The sequence below is a fragment of the Pipra filicauda genome, unplaced genomic scaffold (genome assembly GCF_003945595.2).
Source record: "Pipra filicauda isolate LSUMZ 115617 unplaced genomic scaffold, ASM394559v2 scaffold10_size6260569_pilon, whole genome shotgun sequence".
Classification (NCBI taxonomy): Eukaryota; Metazoa; Chordata; class Aves; order Passeriformes; family Pipridae; genus Pipra; species Pipra filicauda.
Window position 1 is genome coordinate 679,517 of NW_024103541.1, and position 25,259 is coordinate 704,775.

At 41.4% G+C, this 25,259-nt stretch overlaps 2 protein-coding genes across 8 annotated transcripts in view; one reads left to right on the forward strand and one right to left on the reverse strand.

Moving 5' to 3' along the window:
• The window catches only part of EPB41L5 (erythrocyte membrane protein band 4.1 like 5), a 57,856-nt gene extending 52,902 nt beyond the window's left edge, over nucleotides 1-4,954 (forward strand). For all 4 annotated transcript variants that reach the window (XM_027725575.2, XM_027725574.2, XM_039381595.1 and 1 more), the window contains one exon: nucleotides 121-4,954. In XM_027725575.2, the coding sequence (XP_027581376.2) occupies nucleotides 121-178 (58 nt within the window). In that variant the 3' untranslated portion in view covers nucleotides 179-4,954. The remainder of the gene's footprint in view (nucleotides 1-120) is intronic.
• Nucleotides 4,955-7,492: 2,538 nt separating this feature from the next.
• On the reverse strand, nucleotides 7,493-23,935 carry LOC113990299 (leucine-zipper-like transcriptional regulator 1). Of its 4 annotated transcripts, XM_039381603.1 has the most exons (9): nucleotides 23,587-23,935; nucleotides 23,336-23,443; nucleotides 15,019-15,281; nucleotides 14,183-14,262; nucleotides 13,296-13,425; nucleotides 11,785-11,831; nucleotides 10,915-11,035; nucleotides 9,825-10,011; nucleotides 7,493-9,484 (listed from the first exon to the last, which is right to left on the reverse strand). In XM_039381603.1, exons 3-9 carry the CDS (start codon nucleotides 15,179-15,181, stop codon nucleotides 8,800-8,802), a joined length of 1,413 nt encoding a protein of 470 aa, XP_039237537.1. In that variant the 5' UTR covers nucleotides 15,182-15,281; nucleotides 23,336-23,443; nucleotides 23,587-23,935; the 3' UTR covers nucleotides 7,493-8,799. The 4 variants fall into 4 exon arrangements, with proteins under 4 accessions (XP_039237537.1, XP_039237534.1, XP_039237543.1 ...); XM_039381600.1 differs by having other exon boundaries at nucleotides 23,329-23,935; XM_039381609.1 differs by having other exon boundaries at nucleotides 7,493-9,244; nucleotides 23,336-23,934.
• Nucleotides 23,936-25,259: the final 1,324 nt, after the last annotated feature.

Sequence of the window (25,259 nt, forward strand, 5' to 3'; positions counted from 1 at the left end):
GGAGGTGAACAGCCATTAATGCTCTTTGGAGCAATACTCACCTTTTTCTTTTTTAATGTGTCATGGGAGACCTTTTTGGAGGAATGTATTTACAGAGCCTCATTTTTTTTCCTCTTTTAGCCCAGTTACTGAAGATGCTACAGTAAGAACAAAATGTTTACTCACCACTGAACTCTAGAAGAAGGAGTTTCTGAACTTCTCACCTTGTAAAAACTCAAATCTTCTAACACATCTCCAAGGGATCCTTCCAAAAGACTTGCTTGGGATCAAACTCATGTTGAATGGGAGTCAAACAACCATCTGGTTTGCTAGGATCCAGGAAGAGACTCCTACGTTTATTGCAATCTAACTGGAATTTCAGTCTAAACCGGGATGTAAAACCACATACACGTTTGATCTTCTCCCTTGGGAGGAGCAAAATGTCCCACTGGAGCTAGTTCTGAACTGAGGAACAGAAAACAGTTGTGTTCTGCTCATGCTGGGTTTATTGTTACTTACCCTGTGGAAGGCTCTCACTGTGATGTGGGGTGTGGTGTGAGCTCCGTGACCGCTGTAGAGTGATTAATATCGCAGAGATTAAGAGAACTCATAGGGCCACCTCGTGGCCATGCTCTGTACAGGGACTCACAGTGGTGACTTTCATATGGCCAAGGACATGTTCTTCTGTGTGATTATTCCCTCTGTTTTTCCTTCATTTTAACAACACATACTCTCCTTTTTGGCCTTAAACACCTTAATAATCCTTGCACCCCTTGTTACAGTACGTGGAAAGCATGAAAATCTAGTCCATCAGTGACCAGCTACATTGACTGGATTTGAGCTGCTGCTCATTGCAACCAGGAAAATGAAAATTGACCTGCCAAACAGCTTATAGCATTAGCAGACTACAGCAGAAGTCTCACATTTGGCACTGATTATTTAATTTCCTATATGACTCAAATACATCTGTTTTAGGCTAGAGGTGTGTATGTTTTAAATGCCAAATCAGGGAATGTATAAGTACAGCTTGCTTCAGGAACTGCTTATTGATTAGTTTTGTTGTCTTGTAGGACTAGAAAGGAAAAGAATTTCTTTATTTCTCTTCATACTATTTCTGAGTGTTTTTTCCAGATGCTGTGCTTCAGGGATACTTGCCAGGTATTTTTGCAGCATGAGGGTGCAACTAGATCAGTTCTTAACGCCACCTTGAATCCTGTGTCAAGTGTCATCTCATAGTTTTATGTGGAACAAAGAATAGAAAGAATAGGGTGAAAACAGGAAAAAAAGATGAAAAATTCCTGTAAGCAGTTCACATCTCGGTAGAAGGAAGGTAAGAGCACACACTCCACAGAGCTGGCGAAGGCCTTTTGGTGCTCAGGTGAAGTAGAGGGTACAGTTGAAAGAGATCATTTGAGCCCTGGGCAGCAATATCCTCACATGGACATGGAGAGGTGAGCACGTGGACCCTGGGGATACAGCCTGTGAAAAAGGTCAATGCAGAGTCAGAGGGGAGGAGAAATAAAGATGATGATGAATTCCACATCTAACAGGGAAGCACAGATGGAACAACTGGGATCTTTCTTAGGAAGAGGTTTGTACATACGACTGTGGTTGGAGGATGTTTTCTGCATAGTGCTGCTGTTTATAAATATTTATATGCAGGTGGTTCTTAGAAACAAACTTAAATGTGAAAGTTGATTCTGGAACCTGTATGCACAACTTCATTTCTGCCCACTGGCTGTGGGCATGTGTCTCAACATAAACAAAGATTTGGACCAAACCACTATGGATTGTGCAAGTAAGCTGGTGCCCAGTGAGGCTGCTTTGTTCAGACCAAGGCATTCTTGCTGCTGTTGCTCTTGTGCTCTTCTTTGCAAGATGCTGAGAGTGTTAAGGGAGAAGCCACCTGGATTTTGTGTGGCCCACTGCCACTCCTCAAAACCCCCGAGGCCTTAATAGAGAAGTGTAGGAACCAGAGAAAGCACTTAGGACTGACATACCAGAGTGACTCTCTGCAGACAATGATTTGTAGCCATTGCCTCAAGAATCAGAAGTCAAAATGGGTGGCAGGTGCTGCAGGTTCCCCTCCAGTCAGCATCTGAAGCGCTGCATGGGCAGGTACCCGCTCTGCCAGAGGGGAGCCCCTGTTCTGGACCAGGCAGGCGCAGGGTTCCTGCTCACCAGCCCTTCAGTTCTGTCATTGCTACTTCCAGTTTATATTGGCTTTTCTTACACTTTTAAGTCTGAGCCTTACTGCTTATTAAAATGTAGAAGATTCACGATTCAAATATCAAATGTCGTAGTCTGGATTAATAATGCAGTTGCCAGCAAAGTTCCTGCAGGAAAAGGGAAGCTATGGCTGCAACAGTCTGCTTCCTGCACAAAGCCAGGACTGTGTGGGGAAACTTGGCACTAGCTCTTGATCTGTTTGCTCAGCAGCTGAGCTGGCATTCACCAGCTACATGTGTTGGGTTTGTAAATAGACAGAATGAAGTAGCATTTTCTTAGGCATGTTTGATATTTGACTCTTCCCATTGGGTTCAGGAGCTCTGTGAACTGTCAGCTTGAATTCCTCCCAAAAGTGGAATAACAGAAGTTTACAGTTTTACAGCACTGCGTGTTGAATACCAGCCTTGGATTCCTCCCAGGCAATCACATACAGCAAATAACAAGTAAATAACGTGTGGTGAGTGTGTCCCCCTAAAATCTAAATGGTACCAAGTAGCCAACTGTTATTTCAGCATGGTTGGGATAGTGGTGATTGGAGGGGAATGTTGTAATTACACATATTCATTCACACACAAATTTCAAAGGGTGAGGCTTTCCTCAATTTTCAGAGGACTCATATTTGAAAATTTTTACTTAGAAATTCAAAAATTTCAACTGTTAATTTGGGAACCTGCAATTTCTAATAGATTTGCAACCAACTCTTTTCAGTGATACCTGATTATACTCAGAGCAAACATTCACTCCATTAAAGTCAATGTAGCTTACTTAGCTAACCCAAATCATTGCTTCTGTAGGAAGCCTGGCAAGACCAAGGTCACAGGTTTGTGATCTGAACATCCTGCAGTTTGGCATCACTGTTTTGCTTTGAAACTAGAGGTATTGTGTTGTATCATGACTAGCTAGCAGATAATACAGCATTGCTCAGCACCTGCATTTTATCAGACACAAATACGGATAATTGTTCCTACAATTAGTGTTATAAAATATTAATTAATGCTTTTATACTACTGAGAAAAAAGGACTTTCATTACCATTGCTATACTGTTGATTGATTGGCTATAGGGTCCAAGCATTCTCTTAAAGTTTATTTTTTGGTATTTATTTAAAGAGATTTATAAATAAAACTTTTGTGTGAATCTGGTATCAGGATGCTGGCAGGTCTGCCAACCACTTAAAAGCTCTAAGAGTTGACAGGAATGAATTAATGCATGTTAAATGATTGGGTCTAAAAGTGATTTTACTCCAGTCACACTCTATAAGTGATTGGAGTAAAAGGTTTTATAAAATCTCAACATTTATAGTAACAACACCCCAGCCCATATCTCAAACTAATTAACCTTGGGGAGACGCATTTCAGTCTTACCCATTTAGTCCATCAGTCTGTGTGTGTTTCCAGACTTTTGAGTGTTAAAATGTGGGAGTTCAGGCCTTCTTACACTGGAAGTAAGGGAATATCTTCATTGATTCAGTGGTAAAGGCATTTAATATCAGGTATGTTATATGACATAAAATATCTACTTACCTGGTAATCAGTTATGGCTAATGAATTAGCTGGAATGGGTTTGGCTTAAATTCCACTCATACTTTGTCAAAGACAGACAGCTGTGTAAGAGCTATGTTTTGGGCAATTTTTTGGGCATGCAACTTCGGCAAGAAAATTTGCAGCCCTGTTAGAGGAGCTCAGGTGAACAGTCCAACTATGTTTGGGTCTCTATCTACAAACTGTTTCCAGTCCTTGCCTGCTCTGCCTTTGTCTGCACCCTGCTCATTCTCGTTTCATGAAGCAGAGAAGTACTGTTAGGAGGAGCATATCTTTCACAAGCAGCACTGGATGTTTTTTTCACATTGTGAACATGTTCTGGTACACCCCAAATCTACTGGTGAAGTGTTAGCATCTCTGTTTCATGGCCAGCTAGCATTTAAAGCTCTATCTAGGCACATAGAGTGTTTATTAGTTTAAAAAGTTGTAGTGTGTATATATATATATATATGTATATATATAGCTGCTGGACATGGTAACATCACTGCTTTGAAATGCAGCTGGACAATCATAACTTGTAAACCAAAAAATAGAAACAACCCATGCTAATGGCCTTTCAGTGATGCATGTGTTTGGTCTGGGTGTTGGCATTGCAGATGTGAGTTCAGGGCCCTCCCCACGGTGCCCTCAAGGAGGCGGAGCCAGGGGGATCCCGCTGGGTGCTGCAGTGGCTCCAGTGCTCAGGGGGTTGATCCAGGTGGTCAGCACAGCCTGGTGAAAGCCAGTGGGGGGGGGGGGCACTGCCTCTGCAGCACTGCTGGACCCCTGCAGCAGGGAGCTGCAAGATTCTCCTACAAAACTCACCTCCTTTTGACTGCTTGGCTTGAGCACTCTGTTTCATGAACACACACCTCCTCACCACCACCTATAACTGGACAAACTTATTTTTAAAGTATGTAAGAATGAATATTTTTTTAGCTAGATATTTTTTGTTAAAGCCACACTAACTACTGTATTTTTACCTTTTATATGTAAAGCTTGGCAATAGTTCTCAATGTATAATTTATTTGTTGGGTTTTTTATAAAACGAAGTGCACCCTCTTGCTTCTGTTTCACAACACTGGTGATGTATGAACTGTCTTAGGCACTGCACTGAGAACTGTATTGAAACTGTACATGGGAACAAGTAGATTTGTAGTCCACTGAACCCAGTCTTCAAATGTTTATACTGTAGTTTTGTCTTAAATATACCACATCAGTGCAAAAGTCTTGCAGAGTCATCTTTAAGCACCGCTGCATTATACTGTTGTGGCAGTAAAAGGTGGGTCACCCGGGGCTGGGGACACAGGCTGTGTAGGGAGGGCCACTGGGCTGCTGCTGTAAACTTAATTTGTTGTCAGTTAAAGCATAACTTAAGGTGGCACCTAAACTTGCAGGTAGATGCTAAAGAATGAAATACCTTTTTTCCAACAGAGCTGAGATTGGCCAGGAGGAATGTCAGGTGTCCAGTGGTTTTGAAAACCAAAGTACCGAGGCGTGCGCCTGGAGAGGAAGCTTGAGTTGCTGAGTGTGGTTCCACAGCATGCAGGCCAGTTAACTGAGCAAACCCACTTTTATCTCCAACAAGGGACTGGTTTGTGTTTGAAGTACAGTAGTGCTAATGACTGTTTAAAGGAAACTTTTTATTTCCAACCCCTGACTTTGGTGAAATGCTTAAGAAGGCAGCAAAGGACAGCCAGACCATTTGATCATCTTCATTTCTCAACAATTAATAAAAGTATCAAAAGGAGGAGAAAAAAATTCCATCCAAATGACTAAGGTCATGGGAAGTAATTTCCCTTGTGGCACAATTTGTTGTGTAGGTCAAACTGCAATCCCACTGATACGTCGCTGAATGGTTCTTTAAATTCACTTAAAATAATGAAATGTTTAGGGTTTTTCTATTATAAATTGGAAAAAACCTCTTTGAATATCTACATTTTAGAAGAAAATCCTTCTGCCATTCATGCATTTTAATGTTCAGGAACCAAATGTTAATTAAAGACAATGAGTTTGTTGAGGTGTCTAATGCTGATCGATTTGTTCTCTTAGCTATGTAATTTATGATACAATAGCACATCTTGTGTCTCAGATGAGATTACCAAGAATGCTGCATCCTTTTGCTTTTATTCTATGGATTGAATTACTGTGGGCATATTAGATATGTGCAAGCTTCTCTGTTTTTCAGAGACATTCTAAAACAATCAAGCTTCAGTGGCAGCCCCTTCAGTCCATGCCCAACCAAAAATGGTGTGTTCTGTTTTGTTTCTAAATATTTGTCACTAGCTAGAGTAATTCCATTCATTATTTCATGCAGGCCACCACCGAGCTTTCAGATGGCAGCAGCTTGTAGTCACTTGCTTGGGCCTGGGATGAATTCTCATTAACTGCTACAGTTATGGAGAAATATCATCAGCACATGCACGAAGGTTCTTCTCTTCCTCTCTGAAAAGGTGACTCTGGTGTGCAAACAGGAGTGAAACCACCTGAGGTGCTCTGAGAGCCTTGTTGGTGTAGCTGATGGCACTGGCTGAGTTTTGAAAGGGGAAATGACTCAGGAAATGTCATACAGTATTATGAGCAAGGATTGTGTGCCTAGGTCCTGATAGAGGTTTTTCGGAGAGAACCTGAAATATGGGTCATGCATGCTGAGAAGGAACTGAGATGTCAGGCACTCTTGTGGGCATATGTGGGATGCAGTCACTTTAAATCTCAAACCCCTTCCCTTCCAGCTTGAGGTCACCCTTGTTTTTTAAAGACATGGGAACAGGCCAGCAAGGGGAGAAAGAGCCTCCAGTGGCTTCAGCAAAGCTGCTGTAGCAGAGCACCCCACTTACAGGATCAGAGCTCTCTTCCCTTCCACAGCACTGCTGGGGCCAACTGCAGCTCATCCTCCCACAAGCAAGCCCTGGGGCTGTGCCTGAGCCCACATCTCTCCAGGCACAGCCCCTCCCTGAGCCCCTGCACACCTGGTGTCCTGTGCAGAGGCAGGAACAGAAGGTCCCTTACAGCATCAGGTCAGCCTGAGAGGTTTGGGATCTCCGGTAAAGAAGCGGTGCCCAAGGTGCTGGTGCAGCCACCTGACTTGGCACACGGGCAGAGGCCAGGGGAGGAGATGGGGAGATGGGCACACTCTGCAAGCTGCTTTTTCCTCCCCGTGCCAAGCCATTGCCTTTGGGCTGGCTCATGTCCTGCCTGCATTGGCTCTGAGTAAATGTTAAACCCTTCGTGGGGCTGCCAAAGGGAAGAGAGTTTGAGGGGGGAGGAAGAAAGGAGTGACAGAGGCTGGATGGCATTTTCCTGGGGCTCTTGCACATCCCCAGGATACCTCTACCTGCCGGGAGGCCTTCGCGTGACTTGGAAGAGTCACTGGTTTATTGTTTCCCTTTCCAGTTAAATTTCCTTCCCTTGTCAATCCTTGATAAAAGCCTGTATGTTATGGCAGCTCTCAGGATAATGCCAAAACAGACATGTCAGCCAGCAAAAGGAAAACAAGCTGCTGATTTAAGATTGCAGTGCTCAGTACATGCTCAGCTCAGTCGCTGTACTGAAGTCCTTTCCGAACAAACCTCCTCAAACTGGGAAATTCTTGTTCTTAGAGCAGAAATTCAAATCCTGGGCAACCCTCGAGGCTGGCTGAAGTGCTAGGAGATGACTGGGGCTTGTGGGATCATGTTCCTTGTTCAGAAAGGTAAGTTCTTTATTCAGTTTGAAAATACAAATACACATTTTAGATTTGTGAAAGTAGAGAAAATAAGCACACACTGATAGGAAACAGAGCAGGCTTTATTTAAATGGAAGAGTACAATCCTCTCCGTTTCCAAATAAGGGTCACGAATGGTCCAAATAACTCTTGTAGCTTTTTGCGAATTCATCTGTAATTTTCCCATTGAATTCATGTGACAGCTACTTGTGAAGAGATGATGAAAAGTATCTGTAAACATTCTCACTTGAAATCCTTTATTCCTATGAAACTTTCAAAAAGCAATCTTTTCAAATATTCAGAAGTATTACACTTTCTAGTCGTTTCAGACAGCAGCATTTCTTACAGATGGCTGAAGTTCTGTCAGAAGGCCATATCTTAGTAACTTCTATGGAAATAAATGCTTGGAACACTGGACAATACTGTCTTTCAAAAAAACCACTTTTTCTTTTCAGCAAAGAAAAATTATACATGAACTCAGGATTTACTCAGATAGAGGGGAAATGTGTAATGATCACTACCTGAGTTGACAAACAGAGAGATGGGAGTTGGAAAAGCAGAAATCCCTTTGTGGCTAAAACAGGAGTTACCAATCAGAACAGCCCATGCTTTGTGCCACTCCTGTCAAGCCCTCCTCTTTCTGTCCCCCCACCCCGTTATGGGAAGTCAAACCCTTTTGATCCTGTGCTCAGTCATTAAAGCCAACACTCACTTGGCAATTCCTTTGTTCTTCCAGATATAATGTACTTCCTCTGGTCTAAGGCTGCAGATGATTTTCAGGGGGCACTCGTGGTTTATATACAATCCTTGAATATCTTCTAGATTTCACTCACTAACTTGTTCATTTGGTTCCTGTGGTGTTGTAAGGCTATCTCTTGTTGCAAATATATTGTGCAAATAACACTCAAGAAAGCAAAATCTTAAAAAACTTAGAGAATGTTGCCATTAAGATTGATCAAATCCCTCAAATGTGACCGTATTTCCCTCTAATACAAGTGCAAAATGAGCAAGCTTTGACCCTGAAATGGCAGCTGTGGAGCCAGTAGGGGTTACTTGTAGTTCTGATTTTCAAGGCAGCATCAGCCACTGCAATTTGAAAGGATATGAACTGACCAGAAGAAAAGTAACAAAAAGAGCAGCATTCCAACAAGCTCTTCTCAGAAATCACAACTTACATGCAAGTTGTGACTTAAATATATGTTGGGTTTCGTTAACATTGTAAAAAATCTGTTCACAGCAAGTATGAGAAGGTTTAATTATTTTTTTCCCAAGTATGCTGATAGGAAGCTGAAGACAGTTGCAAGCAGTTGGTTTTCCACCTACTGCCACGGTGGTGGAAATTTATTCTTTCACTTTGTAATCAAAGCGATCACGAGCTATCGAACTCCATTTGTCTGAAGGAGATCTCAGTGAAGCTGGACAAAGGTTTGCCCCCGATGAGCAGCAGGGTGTTGGTGCTGCTGCCGAGTTCATCCCCGGCGGTCGCGCACCCACAGTCACTTCCCTCCTCTTCACCCACAACCTGAGCGGCAGCCAGAGTTTCTCTCTCTGAAGAGGGAAACAGAGGGAGAGACTCGTCCTTTGTCAAAAGGCTCGTGTCTCTGTTTGGGTCCAGTTCTGCCTCTGAGGTGGTCTGAAATGTGCGGGAGCCCACTGGCTCCAGAGGCAAGCTGAAGGTTTTCATTTCAATGGCGTTGCTCTCCTTGCTGCCACATGCCCTGTCTGTGGGCCGCTGGCGGAAGTAGTTGCCAAAGCGAGTGTGCCTCGGGATGGGCACCAGCTGGCCATGGTCCTTCTGATCGTTCTTCCAGTGGCTGGGGGATGTATTAGTGAAATCTGAGGTAGTTTGGAAATCAACACCAATTCCTAAGATGCAGTGATACATTTTAGGAGGAAAGTTTGCAGTACTACTAAGCTTCTTCCATGTCTGTGTATGGAAATGATACTTCCAGAGGTCATCATTAGGACTGGAATTTGAAATCCCTCCACCAAAAATCAGCATAGAGTCTTTGCAGACTATTGAAGCATGACCTACCACTGGAGGAGGTCCTTGGCTAAATATAAGAGAAAGCAGCAGTTAAGAGGAGACCAACAAGAAACTTAACGCTGATTTTAGCCTCCATTTTCCTTTTGGCTCAGAAGAATGGCTGCTGAACAGCTGCATTGGGACATCAGAATTACACTGCTGCCAGCTGCATCAACGCATTGCCAATAGCTCTTCTGAGCAAGGCCAACTGGAGCCCCAGGGATGGCAGCAGCACCATATCTTGATCTGAACAATTCCTACATCCGCCAAAAGGGCACCGCCTCCCCCTCCACCTGCCTGCAGTATCAAATGATAAGATAAATTCTTTCTTTCTCTGCTCATGTAGTGTAACACATAAAACAGTTTACCTTGTTCTGATGTTGGACCAGCTGCTGCTTACAAAGTCCCACTTCCACAAGTCCTTCTGCTCACTCAGCCCCATCAGTCCTCCGAAGAGGTACATTCCAGTATGATAAACCACTGCAGAATGGCCATGCCGAGGTCCTGGACCAGTGTTGTGAGATGGGCTGGAAACACACAACCACTTTCCTGTGTCTGAAAGAAAATACTAATTTATAGATGGTTCAGATTTAGTTGAGTATTTGAGAAGGGATTTATTTCAAGAAAAAAGTAACTATTCAATTGGAGAATAAAGGTTTCTGCTCTGAGCTTATTTCAGTATGAGCTAAAAGCTTAAATTCTGACACTGAAAAAGTGCATTTAAAAAAATCGGTTTTGAAATAAACTTTTAATGAAAATGTCAGATGCTATATGACAGATGCCATGGAAATTTTATTTACAGAGCAGTTTTTCCTACGGCTTTTTCAATTCATTAACTCTGACACAGAAAGATACTTTCCTGGCTGTAAGAGGGGAAAAATCAGTCAACAAAAACTTCATTAATGTCTGTGCTTATTCTCCCTGTGAGGGAATGAAGGATGAGATAAACCCATCATTTGTTTCAAAATAATGACAAAATGGCCACCAGATAACAAAAGTTATCCATTTAAGAAGTCTCTGGGAATCATCTGGTTTGCAACACCAGATTGATGATGAATATGCTAATTAAAGCATCTCCTGAAAGGTTGGGCTCCCGACGGTCAGTCTGAGATTTGAGACTCAAAAGATGGCATTAATAGGCTGAAGTCAGGGTCTCTGCTGCTCCTGAAAGTTTTTAGTAATCCTTGAAGAATTTAGTGAATAATGAACAAAGCATTATCCCTGATTTTCCTCTAAAATTGGCAAATACTGTAAAACTTCTTCCAGTGTAATAGTCTAATTTCAGCCGGGTATTAATTGAATTGACAGAATTCATCATTAAATGCTGCCAAACAGCAGCCAAAACTAATTTACAGCATTTCTACTGATAAGAATTTTCCTAACAGGGAAGGCCATGCTCTCCTGCAGCAGTTGTTGTTTTATACTGGATCAAAACCTTATCCTAGTTTTTTAACTTACCAAAATGGAAAGTCCAAAATTCCTGCGAAATGCCTTTGATGCCAAAGTATCCCCCGAAGATGTACATGCTGGAATGGTACACTACTGCACTGTGACCTTTTCTGTTAGCTGGTGCCAAGCTCTAAAACAATTTAAGACAAAAGCCTGTTAAGTCATATCAGTAGCAATGTCTGTCTTGGAAATACACCCTTTTTTCCCCCCACAAATGACCCTGCAGTCCCAAACTTTCTCTTGAGTCCTCCACCACAGGTAACCAGAGCAGCAACTGTGTCACATCTTAATAATTTTTTGTGTGTAATTTCAAGGTGTAGAAACATTTTGAGGACAAAGTTTCAGTAGCAAAAAATGAGTGATTCTTTACATGTAGTGATATAAAACCAATCTCAGAAGACCAAGACCTAAACGCTTCCACTCAGGTTTCAATTAGAAGTGGCAGTAACTTGGTGAGTCCACGTGTTCAGACTGAAGAAATGAAAAATGCTGCAGCACTTCACATTCCAAAATGTATTAGTGTGACTGCCAATCTGTTTTCACAACCCTACTTTTAAAAGCACAGGCTTCACGTATGGTTGCAATATTCCATTTAAAATTAGTATTCTTGATAAGGATTTCAGAAAAACAGAAGCAGCAGCAGAGAAGAGGACTTAACTTCTCATATACGACTTAAAATTTAAGAGCAGTATTTTTAAACACTGTTTTGAAGAAGGAAAAAGCCTTAGTTATTGAAAGTGCAAAGAAATAAAGTATAGCCACATGTCTCTGAAGAGATGAGATTGGAACTGTTTGGGGGAACATATTTCAAAGCAATCTGTTTAATCAACAAAGCAACAGGCATTTGATTCACACATTCCCCACTTCCTGGCTCCTTACCTCCTTCTCTGCTGGTACGTTACGGCACTCTGTCCATCTTGTGGAATCTAGGGAATTGATTTAATAAAGCGCAGTTTAGTTCCTGGACCACAAGAGGACACTCCTCCAACAGTAATTTTTCAAATTACACATCTAATTTTCAAGTAAGTCTCATCCTGGCGTTTTCTACTGACAAGGCTGAAGAAATCTGCTCCCTGCTAAGACAACAGCACCAAGAGACTCGCAGGAGACACAGTTGGAATGATTTTCCTGTATCCTTACCCGATATTGAATCATAGAGGTACCATACTGTATTCCTGTTTCCTAAGGCTAAATTTCACAATGCAGAAGTAACCTGTGATTTTCAGCATTATCTGAACTTGCAGGACTCCCAGATTTCCTAATGAACGTATGGCTTCTTCTACTTATCCTTATGACAACAGCATTATTCTTTCTTGTTCTTTTTCATAGATCCCCTAAGGGTAGCACCCAAATAACAGTCAGAAATCACAGATTTGTGATCACCATGAAGGAGAGAAAATATCAGGTACCCAGCACCAGAGGTAGAATGAGAAAGCAGTGAAAGCTTGCATTACTTAAAGCTACACTTGCCAAAGGATTTTAAATAATAACTATGAAAAAGCTAGACACACAACACATTTTGAATAACTCATTCCCAGTTTTCACTGATAAATACTGTGAGTAATAAGATGCTTTCTCCTTTAAAATATGTTCTATCTGAGGCTCTCTGTTTTTCCAGCAGGTATCTCAGACTAATGGTGGAACACACAAATGAAGGATTGAAAAAACCCCATTGACTTAAGTTTACATAGTGAAGTAGCAAAAGAAGCCAGGAAACTTAAATCTTGGTCTGGTCACGAGATTTACCAGCTCAAGAAGAGCTCAGTATCTCTCTCTTTCCTCCTCCGACATCAAAATAAGCAGCCATTACTATAGGCAGGATTTCCAAAGGGAGAACACAATCAATTATGACATTGCTATTAAATTCAAATGCTGCACTGCTTTTATTAGAATACACACTTAAGACATCCCAAATGTTTGTTCTTACGAGAAGAAAACCTGTGTTATAAAATGTTGATGGTGATTACCCATCTTCTTATTTAATTATACTTGATTTTTCCTGCTCCATCTTATGTGTTTCTTCAGTAAAATTACAAAATGAGATATACTTTACTAAACTGCCTTCTTCCGTAATAAAACAAAGGGCTTGGTTTTTAAAATTCATGTAACATTAAAAAAATTAAATACTACATGAATTATTGGGTTTTATGATCAAATTGTAAACTTCAGAAGGAGGCAGGAGGAATGGAAATTCTGAGACCTTAAAATACATAAAACTTTCACATTCAATTCTGTAATTGAAGTAAGAGCTGACTTTTTGATAGCTTAACAGCCTAATTTTAGGGGGAAAATATGCACACAGTATTACACACATTACGTCTTGTAAAGCTTGGGGAAAGGCTATGCTACAAGCAGCAGAAAATAGTTTGGTTCTTACTGTTTATTAGTACCTATGGACTTGGAATGTCCCACAGAAAAAAACTGGTTACTGTGTATCATACCAATGTCATATGTCCAGAGAGGAGTTTTTGCTTGTGTGAAAGCAGAATCCACCATCCCACCAAAAATATACAGGTTGCCCTGCAAAATGAAAAATATTTGTCACTGAAAATAATTTTAAAAACAATTCCTAAATGAAAAGGCTGCTATCACCAAAATATAATTAACAGTAATGTGTATGATGATCTGTTAACAATTAAAGAGGTAATCCCAAAAAGCCACCAACTTTTAATTATGTCTTTATTCTCTCCCAGTAGGAAACCCTGATGAATATTCTGCTGTTCTAACGGGGACAGCATTCCAGAACCACTTACTTCCTTGTCAGCCTGGGACAGCTTCAAGGATGTGGATCTGGAGCTCTCTGACTCACTGCTCAGGTAATATTAGATTTTGCATGTTTATAGAAATATTTCATTGCATTGCAGCTCCCGATATCCTAAATTCTGTTTTCCCCTCACAGACAAGGCTGTAATTCTTATTTGCCTTCACTCCCCCGTCCCTCTTCTATGCAAGCTCTTAAGTGAATGTTTTTATGCCATAGCTGATCATGCAAATGAATTCAGAGCAACTGTTACAACTGTACAGTTAAGTCAAAGAATGTGCTGCCAAGGTCTTTATCTTGTATTACTGTTACATACTGAGCACTGTCTGAGGAAATTACTGTCACTTTATTCAGAAAGATTCCAAAACATTGGTACAGCTACATCCAGAACTGCACCAACACAAAAATATTTTCTGGGTGTAGTATTTTCAGTACAATAATCTATGGCATTTTATCACATTATATAGTAGGAAATAAAATGTGAGGATATGGATAATATAAATCTTGGTCTACTACCTTATAAGCCACCATTGAATGTTCTTCCAATTCTTCTGGACCATCTCCTGAGCAATCCAGCATTTCCCATTCATTTTTCGCTATAAACCAAAGCTGAAGTTAAGTGGTGCCCTCGACATAAACATTTGAGAAAAGGTGAAAAGATGAGCTTTGAATGTGGCTGTGCTGCCAGTTCAATGAGGAAAATGAAGTGGTTTGTCATCTTTCCTCTCTGTTAGTTCCGAAGAAGTTCCCAAAAGTTAAATATATGCATTTTTCTATTTAGCAAATTTAAATGTAATAGAAATTGATGTTGTTACTGCTTGTATTTTAATTGTTATTACATCAAAACTCAACAAGTCCATGATAATGAACTCCAGGAAAATTCTGGTTTATTTCAGAAACAACAACTGTACAAGTCAGACCACATATTAAGTCAAATAAAACAAAGGGTCATACTTGATAGTGCATTGTTAATGTAAACCTACAAGGTATTGTATTCATGTGTTGCCTTTGTGCTCTTTTACATGCATAAACTATTCCTGCACAAGAGAGTCAGGAAAGCTCTTTGATATCCCTTGCTAGAACCAGGATAATTTAAATGACTCAGTATTTCTGGTCAAGAAAAAAACAAAAAACAACCCCAAAGGAACTGAACTAAAATCTAAACTTTCTGAGACACTTGCAACAGGAGCGAACACATACCATCTGCCCAATGAACAAAATGCAGTTTATCCATTATTTTTATGGAGATACTTTAAATGGGAATAATCTGATAACTATGGAGTATCCCCAGTTTCACGGTGACTGGATGTAGAATCTCTTATCCTGACATACAGGTGAAGGGACCAACTCACCGATGTTGTAGCGCCAAAAATCCCTCAGACTGGTCGTGTTCCGCCCTCCATGGAGATAAACAAACCCTCTGCAGACGACACAGGCGTGTTTATATCGATCGCAGGGACAGGGCTTCTGCTGGGGGGCAGATTTCCAGCCACAGCGTTCAGTTTTTCCTTTCATGCTGACAACTAGGATCTTATCCAAGGATCAACTTGTAAAGGGCAGCCATGTCAGAGGAGGTTCCCAAAACATCAGAGACAGGGCTTAAACCCTGTTTGGTCTGCAAAAAGACAAAAAGTAATTTAAGGTTAAAAAAAAAAGAAAAAAGAAAAGTCTCTACCTTGCAATAAAATATTACCGTGTTTTCTTTTCAGTCCCATCAAAAGCAACATGACAATTTTGTCCATCTGTGATAATACACTAACTTAAGGAAAGCATCTGAAATTCTGACTCTCAGAGTCTTATATCTGTGAGGCTGGGACAGGAATATTACTGGAGCTGAAAGTTTTCCAAAGAATATCGGTGAGCTGAAGAGATAAACTCCAACACCCTAGGTTTGTGATATGGTAGAAACCAAGGCTTGGTCTTTTTTCACTACTAAAATATTTAAAACAAACATGTCCTTAAAAAAAATAATTGAAAGAGTGAATATTAGAGATAAAAGTAATGCATTAGCAGTTGTCCAGAATTTGTGTAGACTTTTATCTCTAAACCTGCTGAAATGAGGGTGGATCTGGAAAAAATGACACTAGCCCTTCCCATGCCACAAGATGTCACTGTGTTCTGTGAAGACACAAATACCAGGAAAACATTCCTCTAATAATCTGCTTCAAAAGAGTGACTATGATATATTTTAACGTAGATTATTTTACAAAGCAAACACACACAAAAAAAAATCAGCATTAGAGCAAATGCTGCGATTTGCGTTGGTAATGTCTCTGAGGAGACACATGTCACCAAATGAGGTGACAAAGTCTCCCAATTCCAAGACTCTTCCAGTGAAAGCCACATTCCAGCTGCATTGAGAACCTAGGATGGAAATAGATAGGTGAGAGTCTGTCAGTATGGACACACAGTTAACTCTTCAGTACTGCAAAGTAATGCCTGTTCTTCCGCAGTTACAGTGTTTTCCATACTTAACTTCTCCAGTTTATTGTAGGCATGTATTTAGAATCCCAGTGGATAAAGTCATAGATAAAGTCACAGCTCACCATAATGATCATGCAGCAAATCCATGCTTTTGATTGAAGACTATTTCCAGGGTAAATGTGAAAAACCTATGCCTACTTGGCACAATTATTTCTAAGTAAATTAATTTAAAAAACGCAAACAAGCAACACAGCAGAAATACCAAATTTGCCCTGGATATACAGCAGTAAAACCATTTACATCCACAGAGAACGTTCATGTCAGCTGCTGCCCATGGCCTTATAGAGCAAAGCAGTGACAAAGGCTGGAAATTTTCCCAGCAAATCCAGCAATGTCCAAGGAGGTAAAATGAAGCCCTCTTCTTCTGATCTATATGCAAGTGTTTTTACTAGACACTTTGCCACAGTGTGACTTCAGACATATGAACTGTGCCTTGAAGTTCATTGTGCAAAACTATATTTAGCCACACATATGCTAGGGAAGGCCAACATAAGCCGTTTGCCCTGTGTGTGTCTGATTTCAGGGAAGGGGGTGGAGAATACAAAGTATTTACATCTCCATCAAAAGTTGCCGTGTTATAAAAAGGAATGAGCAATGTTCTCTTGGAGTCAAAGATGAACGAGCAGTTAAATACAAAAGAAAAAAGCTATAAAATATTTCTGTTCTGTAGAACAGTTTATATGTTCATAAACATGCTGAGTAACAGCTACATAACCCTTTATTTATTTTTCTATGTACTTCTGTGATAAGCCTTCCTTTTTATTTTTCTCTTGGAATCCTGCATGTCTTCTGTTTCACTGCTGCACTGAAAGCAACATTTTTGTTTTACAGAGTTTTCAGTACTCTGCCTCTGTGCCAACATCCCTTGTTTGGAGGGGATTATATATCAAGCAGCACAACAGCATACCCCCTTCTTCAAATGTTTTCTCCTGTGTTCAAGTATTCCCTTGTTCCTGAAAGCCTGGATTTGTCCTAGGCAAATTCACAAGCTATCCCTCCCTCCATCCATAACAACGAGGCTCTCTGTTGTCCCTTCACACCACCTCCTTCCTCGAGGCTGTAGCAGATGAGCACTGGCAGATCTGCCCCCCTTTGCTGCTCCACCAGGTGTAGAGGCAAGGTGTGTATCCAAAACTCAGCTGCTCCAGTTCACAGCTGCCCTGTACAGTGGCCATTCCCACTTGGGAAGTAACTGTCAGCAAAGTGCCAACATAAAATCTGGGGGGAAAGAAGGAAGACCTTTACACCACAATCTACCTGCTTAAGTGGTAATTTATCTAATGGTAACTTTTAAGTCCAGGGCAAGTTGTACATAATTTGAGGAAAAACAAAGATTGCAGTAAAACAGGCTAATACAGAAGATAGTCATATTTCATATTAATATGAAATTAATGTATCTGAGTTCATTTATCATCCAATTTATCTCTGAAATTTATCATTTGTAAGACTGGAATGTATTCAGCGACAAAAAGATGCTGGAAATCTCTTGCAGCATTTTTTGGCAAGATTAACTACTCAAGTTTTGTTATTCTTTTTTTATGCAAACCAGTATTGTAAGCTATTACAGTAAAAACTGAAGTCTATTCTTTGTATTTTCTCTGAAAGGATACAAAGATGGGCAACGTTTACCAACGTGTGCATTTCTCATTTCCAGGGGAATTAGCAGCTATGAAGTAGTGACACATTACAGGTGTGTAAGTCCATAATGCTTTCTGGCATGAAATTGAAAAGGGAAAAGCAGCTGAAGTCATGAAACACAGATTCTCTCCCTAACTCTGCCAAGCTTCTGTGTAACCACAGCCAATTCATTTACTTCCACAGCTAAATGGGGACGGTCACTTCCTTAGTACAGCACTTCACATTTGCTGATGCAGTGCTGTGTGACAGTGCCAAGGTATTACTATTATTGATATAATTTACTGTGAAAAAGGTGATAGGTTATTAATACTTTACAAAAGTAAAATCGCCTTGCCCCTTGAGGGATTTTTTCCTCAGCTATAAAGCATTATCCCTCTTCCTACGTATTTGTGCCTGTTATTCTTCCTACAAACCTTGCCTTCTATTACACAAACATTCAGAGAAGAAGACAGCCCTGATTTCCTATAGTAGAGTAGCAACAAAATCCTGTCTAGCTGTTTATCTACCCCAGCTGAACTCTGTGTAAGGCAGGAATGCTGGATGGGGTAACAAAAGGCCGATCTGGGATGAACTGAACGTGTGTCTCCTCCCAGTCACACCTTCTAAGCATCAACTAACCCTTGGGAATCATGGCCATTTACTCTCAGCTGAAGCATTCTTGGAAGCAGACCTACACTCACTAACACTCAGTTAACAAACTGCTTCATTTCAGAGTTGGGGAAAAAAACCCACGAAGTCAATCATGAATCTTGCCTTTCATCACTGGTATTTTAAAATGCAAACGTGACTCCTGGACTGCCTTTCTATAGAACCAGGCTCACCAGAGTTCGTCTACTGTCAACCTTAACAGTGCCATTTCCAAAAGAAAATTGCTACTCTTCTGAGAACAATGTCACCAGGGATGTCCTCTGTGTCATGCAACACTGACCTCAGCTTCAACTTGCTACAAAACCAGTTATCCAATAGGAAGCTCTAACTTCAGCAGAATTAAAAAAAAATATATACAAAAAGACAACTCAGAACATTTTTATCCAACTCGTTTTTTTCCCCGAAACAGCTGTAGCACACACAAAAATGTCTGCTGCTCTCCAAACTCTTCTGCCATTTCATTCTAAAAATAGCTCCTGTGCAATCAATCCCAATTGTTAAAGGGCTGGAGGAGCTGTGAGTCGAGGGCCTGGAGAGCTGCAATTAGCACAGTAACTATAGCACTGAGTGCGTATCAATTAATGGTGCCCCACTACTGTTTCATAATACAAATAATTCAGGAAATGTAGCAAGACAGGAATTACATCAGGAAATGTAGTTTATATGATCATTATATAATTATTTATATTTCTGTAAGATGTGTTTTCTCAGACAAATTATTTATTTATTTAAAGTATTGCTTAAATAGATCTTCATTAAAGCTTTTTTTCTGCCTCAGCCCCCTGATTCATTTCCATCTGTTTTCAATATACTCAGAAAAGTTTCATTTTTAAAATGATTGAGCCTTTTGAAATATAATGAGATAAGAAACCACTCATATTGGGGCGGGGAAAAAAAAGGAAATCTTGTTCTGTTTTGGGGATTTTTTGTTAATGACCCAGTTTTCTGAACTGAAGCCTTGAACCTCTCCATGCATTTTCTTACTGGGCAACTTGCTGTTTTACTGCTCTTCAAAAACAATAACAGATCTTCCTGTTTGTACTTATCATAGAAACCCTTCCTGTGGTGCTTTTATTGTAATGCTTGTTCCATTAGGACTGCCTGCATGAATGAGGAAACTTTGACTGAGGACTTGCAAGGCAGTTACAAAGTTTTAAAAACACACCCAACTTGTTTAGAATAGTTTAAAAAATCCAGGCTTTTTTTCAGTATATCACATTTACTTGCAATGCTTTTACTATATGTGTGATAAATTTTAGTATCCTCAGGTTTGCTATTTTATTATTTCCTAAACTCAAGATGCTATGAACTGTTTCTAGTCTGGGGTTTTTTGGTTTGGGTTTGTTTTGTTTTGTTTGTTTTTTTTTTTCAAAATATAGGAACTAATTTTCAGAGAAGCTCAGCTTTAGAGTTTCAACCTAGAAGTCCGAATGGCTCTAAGACCATAGGGTATCTGTAATATTTCTGTATTATTAGGATTCTGAATTGAAATAAGGGCCTGGCTTTGCTCTGTGTTGTAAAAAAATGCAGTTACTACATGTCTGAGCTTACAGCTGAAGCACTGAAGACAAAAGGAAGGAGATGGAAAGCAGTACTGCTCCTTACAGGGAGAAGCTGAAGGACAGAAAGAGGGTTTGTAAAATAACAAATCAAAGCAGGGGACACGGCTCCATCCTGATTTCAGGGTTCAGAAGAATTACAGTTACTTTCAAGTAAAACAGTAACAACCCTGCTGTCTGTTTAAAGCTTAGAGTGGAGATATTAAAAATTTACAGAAAAACTGTGAGGCATTTATGTTGAATAACTCTAAGTTGAATTTTATCAAGTTTAAGGTAGTATTCGCAAACATTATCTAGTGCTTCAAAATGCTTTTTGAAGTGAGCAGGTATTTTAAAGGGCGTGACTCTTCTGAAACAGCCACACATAATTACAGTTTCTATATGCTGTAAGCCTCTGTATGTAACTGCTACTTCTGGAGTCCTGCCTAGGGCACGGGCATCTTCACTGCAAAACAGACAAGGGCATCACAGATCTCGCCCTGAGAAAAGCTCACTGCCTGTTTCTGGAGCTCTGCAGGCAAGGTACTGCATTTCTTTAATTCAGATCACATTAATCTTAAAGCTCTAATTTTAAAAGTTCATAATAAATTTATATGTTTGCATATCATTCCAAAATTAAATTTTGCAAATTGACATTGCTAATATATTGTCTTTTGGGTTTTTTCTAGAAGCTTTCACCCAGAAAAGAAAATCTTTTGCAGTCAGCAGTGCTGTGTAGCACTACTTCATCTCTACTACCAAGTGAGTTCTTTAGTAGTAATAAATTAACATATTAAATAAAGAAGTATAAATATATCCAGTTGTATTTTCTATGTGCTAGGTATATTTCTAATTTTTAATGAAACAAATACAAAAATACAAACTTGGAGCAATACAGTAAATATTTCATCTATTTCCCAAATATGGTGGAGGAGGTAGTAACTGGAAAAAAGAAATTCAATGTTTAAAATATTTCTGGGATTGTTACATTTTTATATACACCTGTAGTATATGAATCAGAAAATTACCTTTGCCACAGTATTGAAATATATTTTATGGTACAGACAAAAATAGATACATCTATACCACCTTAATTTCCTTAGTAACTTAAAATTTCCGTTGTTGGTGAGTTTGGTTTGTTTGTTTTGTTTCATTTTTTAGAATGAGGCTTTTTAATAAATAAAAATCAGAATATATAGTTTTGATTAATAGATCTCCTTAGGTAATCTGTTAATTATGATTTCCAGCACTGCAATAATCATTTGACTGCAATTCAATTTTGAATGCAGTTTCTGAGAAAGAGCTTCCCTAAATACACATCCATAGGTGGCACAAGTATAGCATGTTATGGATATATAAATCCAGGGCACCAGCCATGCCTGATCAAAAGTTCATGCTCATAATCAAAGACTGTATGGGGGGGGTTGGTCCTTATTAGAATATTTACTTCAGGAATCTAATCTGCTTTTCTGATCTTATTTAGGATCCTGTTTAGGACCCTCCATCCATAGGCAGAACTCAGTCTCTGTTGTGGTCTTGCCACATAGCTGGGACGGACACCCTGACTGTCAAGTGTTCCTGCAGGAAGACGGCTCTTCAGGAGTTACTGGAGACAAACAGGTGATTTTTCATGCTCTAGATATGACAGAGGGAGGAAATACAGTTCCTGGTTCTCACATTTTAAGATAAAAGAAATAAGAAACTCCTGCCACGATCATAGCACAGTCTCAAGATGTATTTGGCCTTTTACCCTTTCCTTGGAAGTAATTTGTCCTGTCACCACTGGAACAGGTCATTTCAATACAGGGGTCATCACCCCTTCCCCTGGAAATAGCAGCTTTCAATGTTCCTAGAAGGCATCATTTGGGGCTTTCACAAAAACTAACCAGCTGGGTTCTTTCAAGATCCAGTAGGCAGATGCCCTGGAGATCGAATGTAATAAATCTGTCCTTAGGTGTGACTGAATGCATCTTCTTGACAGCTTGTGACCTGCTGCTGAAACAACTTCAAAATACTTTATTTCCTAAGGGAGGCTCTACTCATAGTAATGCACAATATTTTCTAGGTTAGGAAGAAAGACTCTGGTTGACAAAAGGAATCAGTGGCTGCCCAGCCTGCCTTCTCTCCTCAGGCACAAATTAGGATATTAGAGTATATACTTTACAGCTGAGAGCATATCAGTGAAAAGCTATTATCTTCCATTAAAAGCAAAAAGTCTGCACTGAATTTTACTTATTTGTTCTTTCTATTCCCTGACTGAGGAAAAGAAGCATCTAATAAAACATTCACCCACACTTAAAACTTAATGCCACACTTCATGGAAGATAAACATTTGTGTTTTTCTTGTCCCTGAGACATTTTGCCCTTAGACAAACATGTATCAATGAGATAGAGAAGACAAACAAGGTTATGAGAATAGCAGAAGCTGTAGCTTGAAGAAATATGAAGGAGGAAAGAGAGGGCAATAAGAATAATAAAATGTTCCAGCTGGCAAATATTAAAACATCCAGATATCATGTTACAATCAGTATGAATTTAGATTACACTGTATGGAAGAAGTCATGAGAGACTTGTGTGAGAAAGACTCAGATGGCACAACTGGAATGACTGTCAGTCATGACTGGAGGAAAAGCTGAGTACAAAAAGATCTTTTATAGGGAAGATGAATTTACACAGTCAGGTGAAAGATGGTTGCATAAAAACAGATGATACAATTGCATAGCTGGAATAGATTGCATAGAGAGGCATAGCTGGATTTTAGTTTGGCAAGGAAAACAAAGGTGTCAGTGGACAAACAGCAATAATAACCGTGATGGCTCACAATAACCTTGATGCCAACAGTTACTGGGCTACACCAGCAAAAGGAAAAAAACCAAACCCACATAATTTCAATATATAAAGGAGACAGAAAGCATATGAGTAACTTTACACATACACGTTGTCGCTCCAAATTCAAATGGAATTACTCATGTGAATAAAACCAGTGATATGCATGAGGCTGAACAATGTAGCCTAGATACCAGAGCAAAAGAAGGACCAACTCTTTTGTCAGAAGCCTGAAAAAATGTTTTGCAAGCTGTGTTCATATTCAGACTCCAAATGACAGGGTCCATTTTGGACTGGAGTCTGGCATTCTGAAAAATTCTCACTCCCAGATGACATGGTCCAGTATTCATCCCAAGCCAGATGCACATTGGCTTGGGTTTTGGATGGTTGCATTTCTTTGTTTGTCTTTTGCTCGGTAGAAGGCATTTTGTGCTTTATGCTCGTTGATTGTAGAAAAGGGAATGAGCAAAAGCAGGGTGGTGAATCTCCTAGACTGGAAGCAAGGAAAAGAGCTCTGGCTGTCCCTACCACGGACCTCCTGCGCAGCACCGGGGAAGTCGCAGGTCCCTCTCCCCAGCGGTGTCGTGGCTGCTGAGCGCTGACGCCGCTTCCTCCCTTTCATGCGCTTTGTTTCCTTTCGTACCTTAGGATGGAAACGACTTTGTGCCCAGCTGCGCACAGCTGTGCCCCTGCCCCGCTGCACGGCAGTGCCGCTGTGTGCACTGGCGGGCTGTCTCGGTGCTCCCTGGGATGCTGGGCGTGCATGGATGCTCTCAGAGCCCTCACCGCCTTTCCCCTGCTCCTCCGGGCGGAGCTCCGGCCGCCCGGGCGCTGCTGCTGCTCCTCGGCGGGCACCGGGCGGGCTCTGAATGCTGCGGGGGCCACCGGGGCCACCGCCCGCGGGCAAGGCCTCGCCGCCCTCGCCTCTGATCCTCTGCTCCCCACCACGGCTGGGCTCGTCCTGACAGGGACGTGCGGAAGGGGAAGAAAAGAAAGAAAAACAGAATCCCGTGAGCTGGCGTGCGGCCGGGAGCGCACCCAGCCCGCGGCCGCCCCTCGGCTCTGCCCGCACAGGGCACCCCCCGCCCCAGGCGCTCAGCCCACCCCGGGGGCGAGGGGGGATCCCCGGCGGCGGGCCCTCCGCCCCGCGGGTCCGGGAGCCCCCGGCAATGACCCCCCTCCCCGGGCTCACCCTCCCCGGGCTCACCGTCCCCTCTCGCGGGCGGCGGGGCCGGCGGGGGCGCGGCCGCTGCCCGGAGCCTGCGCGGCGCTGGGGCGGCTCGGGCGGTGTTGGGGCGGCTCGGGCGGTGATGCTGCCGCGGGTCCCGCGGGCGGGGACGCGCTCGGGGCTGGGACACGGCCGGACCTGCCCGGCGGCGGGTCCCCGGCGGGGGAGGCTGTGCCCGGGAGGCCTGGGGTCCTGCGGGCTCTGTGCCTTGCCAGGAGGAATGTGCCGTGGTCGTTCACTGCCCTTTTAGTCAAGAGCGTATAAAATCTCGTTTCTGGCCTGAATGCAGCCGGAAACAAACATATATTTATATATATAACATATATATATATATAAATATTTTTTTTGTCGGCGGTGGGAAGGGGGAGCACGGGCAGTGGTATTTGTTTGTGCGCTCCGTTCCAAGCCCTTTTAAGTCAGCGTTTAGCCCAAAGATCCCTCTGCATGCTTTTCTGAGCTCCAGCCCCACCACTTGCTTGGACTTGTGTCCTTGGCTTTCTGCTCGGCTGCTTCAGCTACCACCGGCTCACTTTTTTCCCCGTTTCTCCTTTACAGGTACATAAGGTTTCATAAAACAGGAATGAAACTCCCCCACCCACGTGTGCCTCTATTTTCCATGTTGACATGTTTCTCTGCTTTGGGGCAGAGGCTACTACTTCTTCCTTAGTATTGCTCCTAAAAAAAAGAACGAATGTAATTGCTTTTTCAAGTAACTGTGGGTGGAGGCCAACAGATAGACCCAGTCCATAGCAATGCAAAGCATGTGGCCTGCACTATGTGAATAATACAAATACATTTGGGGTTAGTATATTATGTATAATATATCCAAGTGTGGTAGCAATATGTGCTTCTGAATTTTTCATGCTTAGACTCAGGCGTTATTTAGAGGTCAGTCCAGAGCTACAGTGCAGTACTTTCTCCAGACCCTCTTAATTGCATTCTCCTAGGAATTCAAGAAAAAACCAAACAAACAACAAAACCAAAACCCCAAAACAAACCCACACATATTTCATAAAAAGAACTCTGAGATCATTAGCTAACATTTGGAAGTCCCTCAAATTAACATGCGTGAAGGACTGTGGCCAAACTCCCACTGGCTCCCATAAAAGCAGTAATCAGTCCTTCAAGCAAGATTCTCCACGAAATAACACCCAGAAGCCCCTGCAGAAAGGATTGCCAATCTCACCATCTGACTAGATTAAAAACAGCAGTAACAATGTGATAATTGACA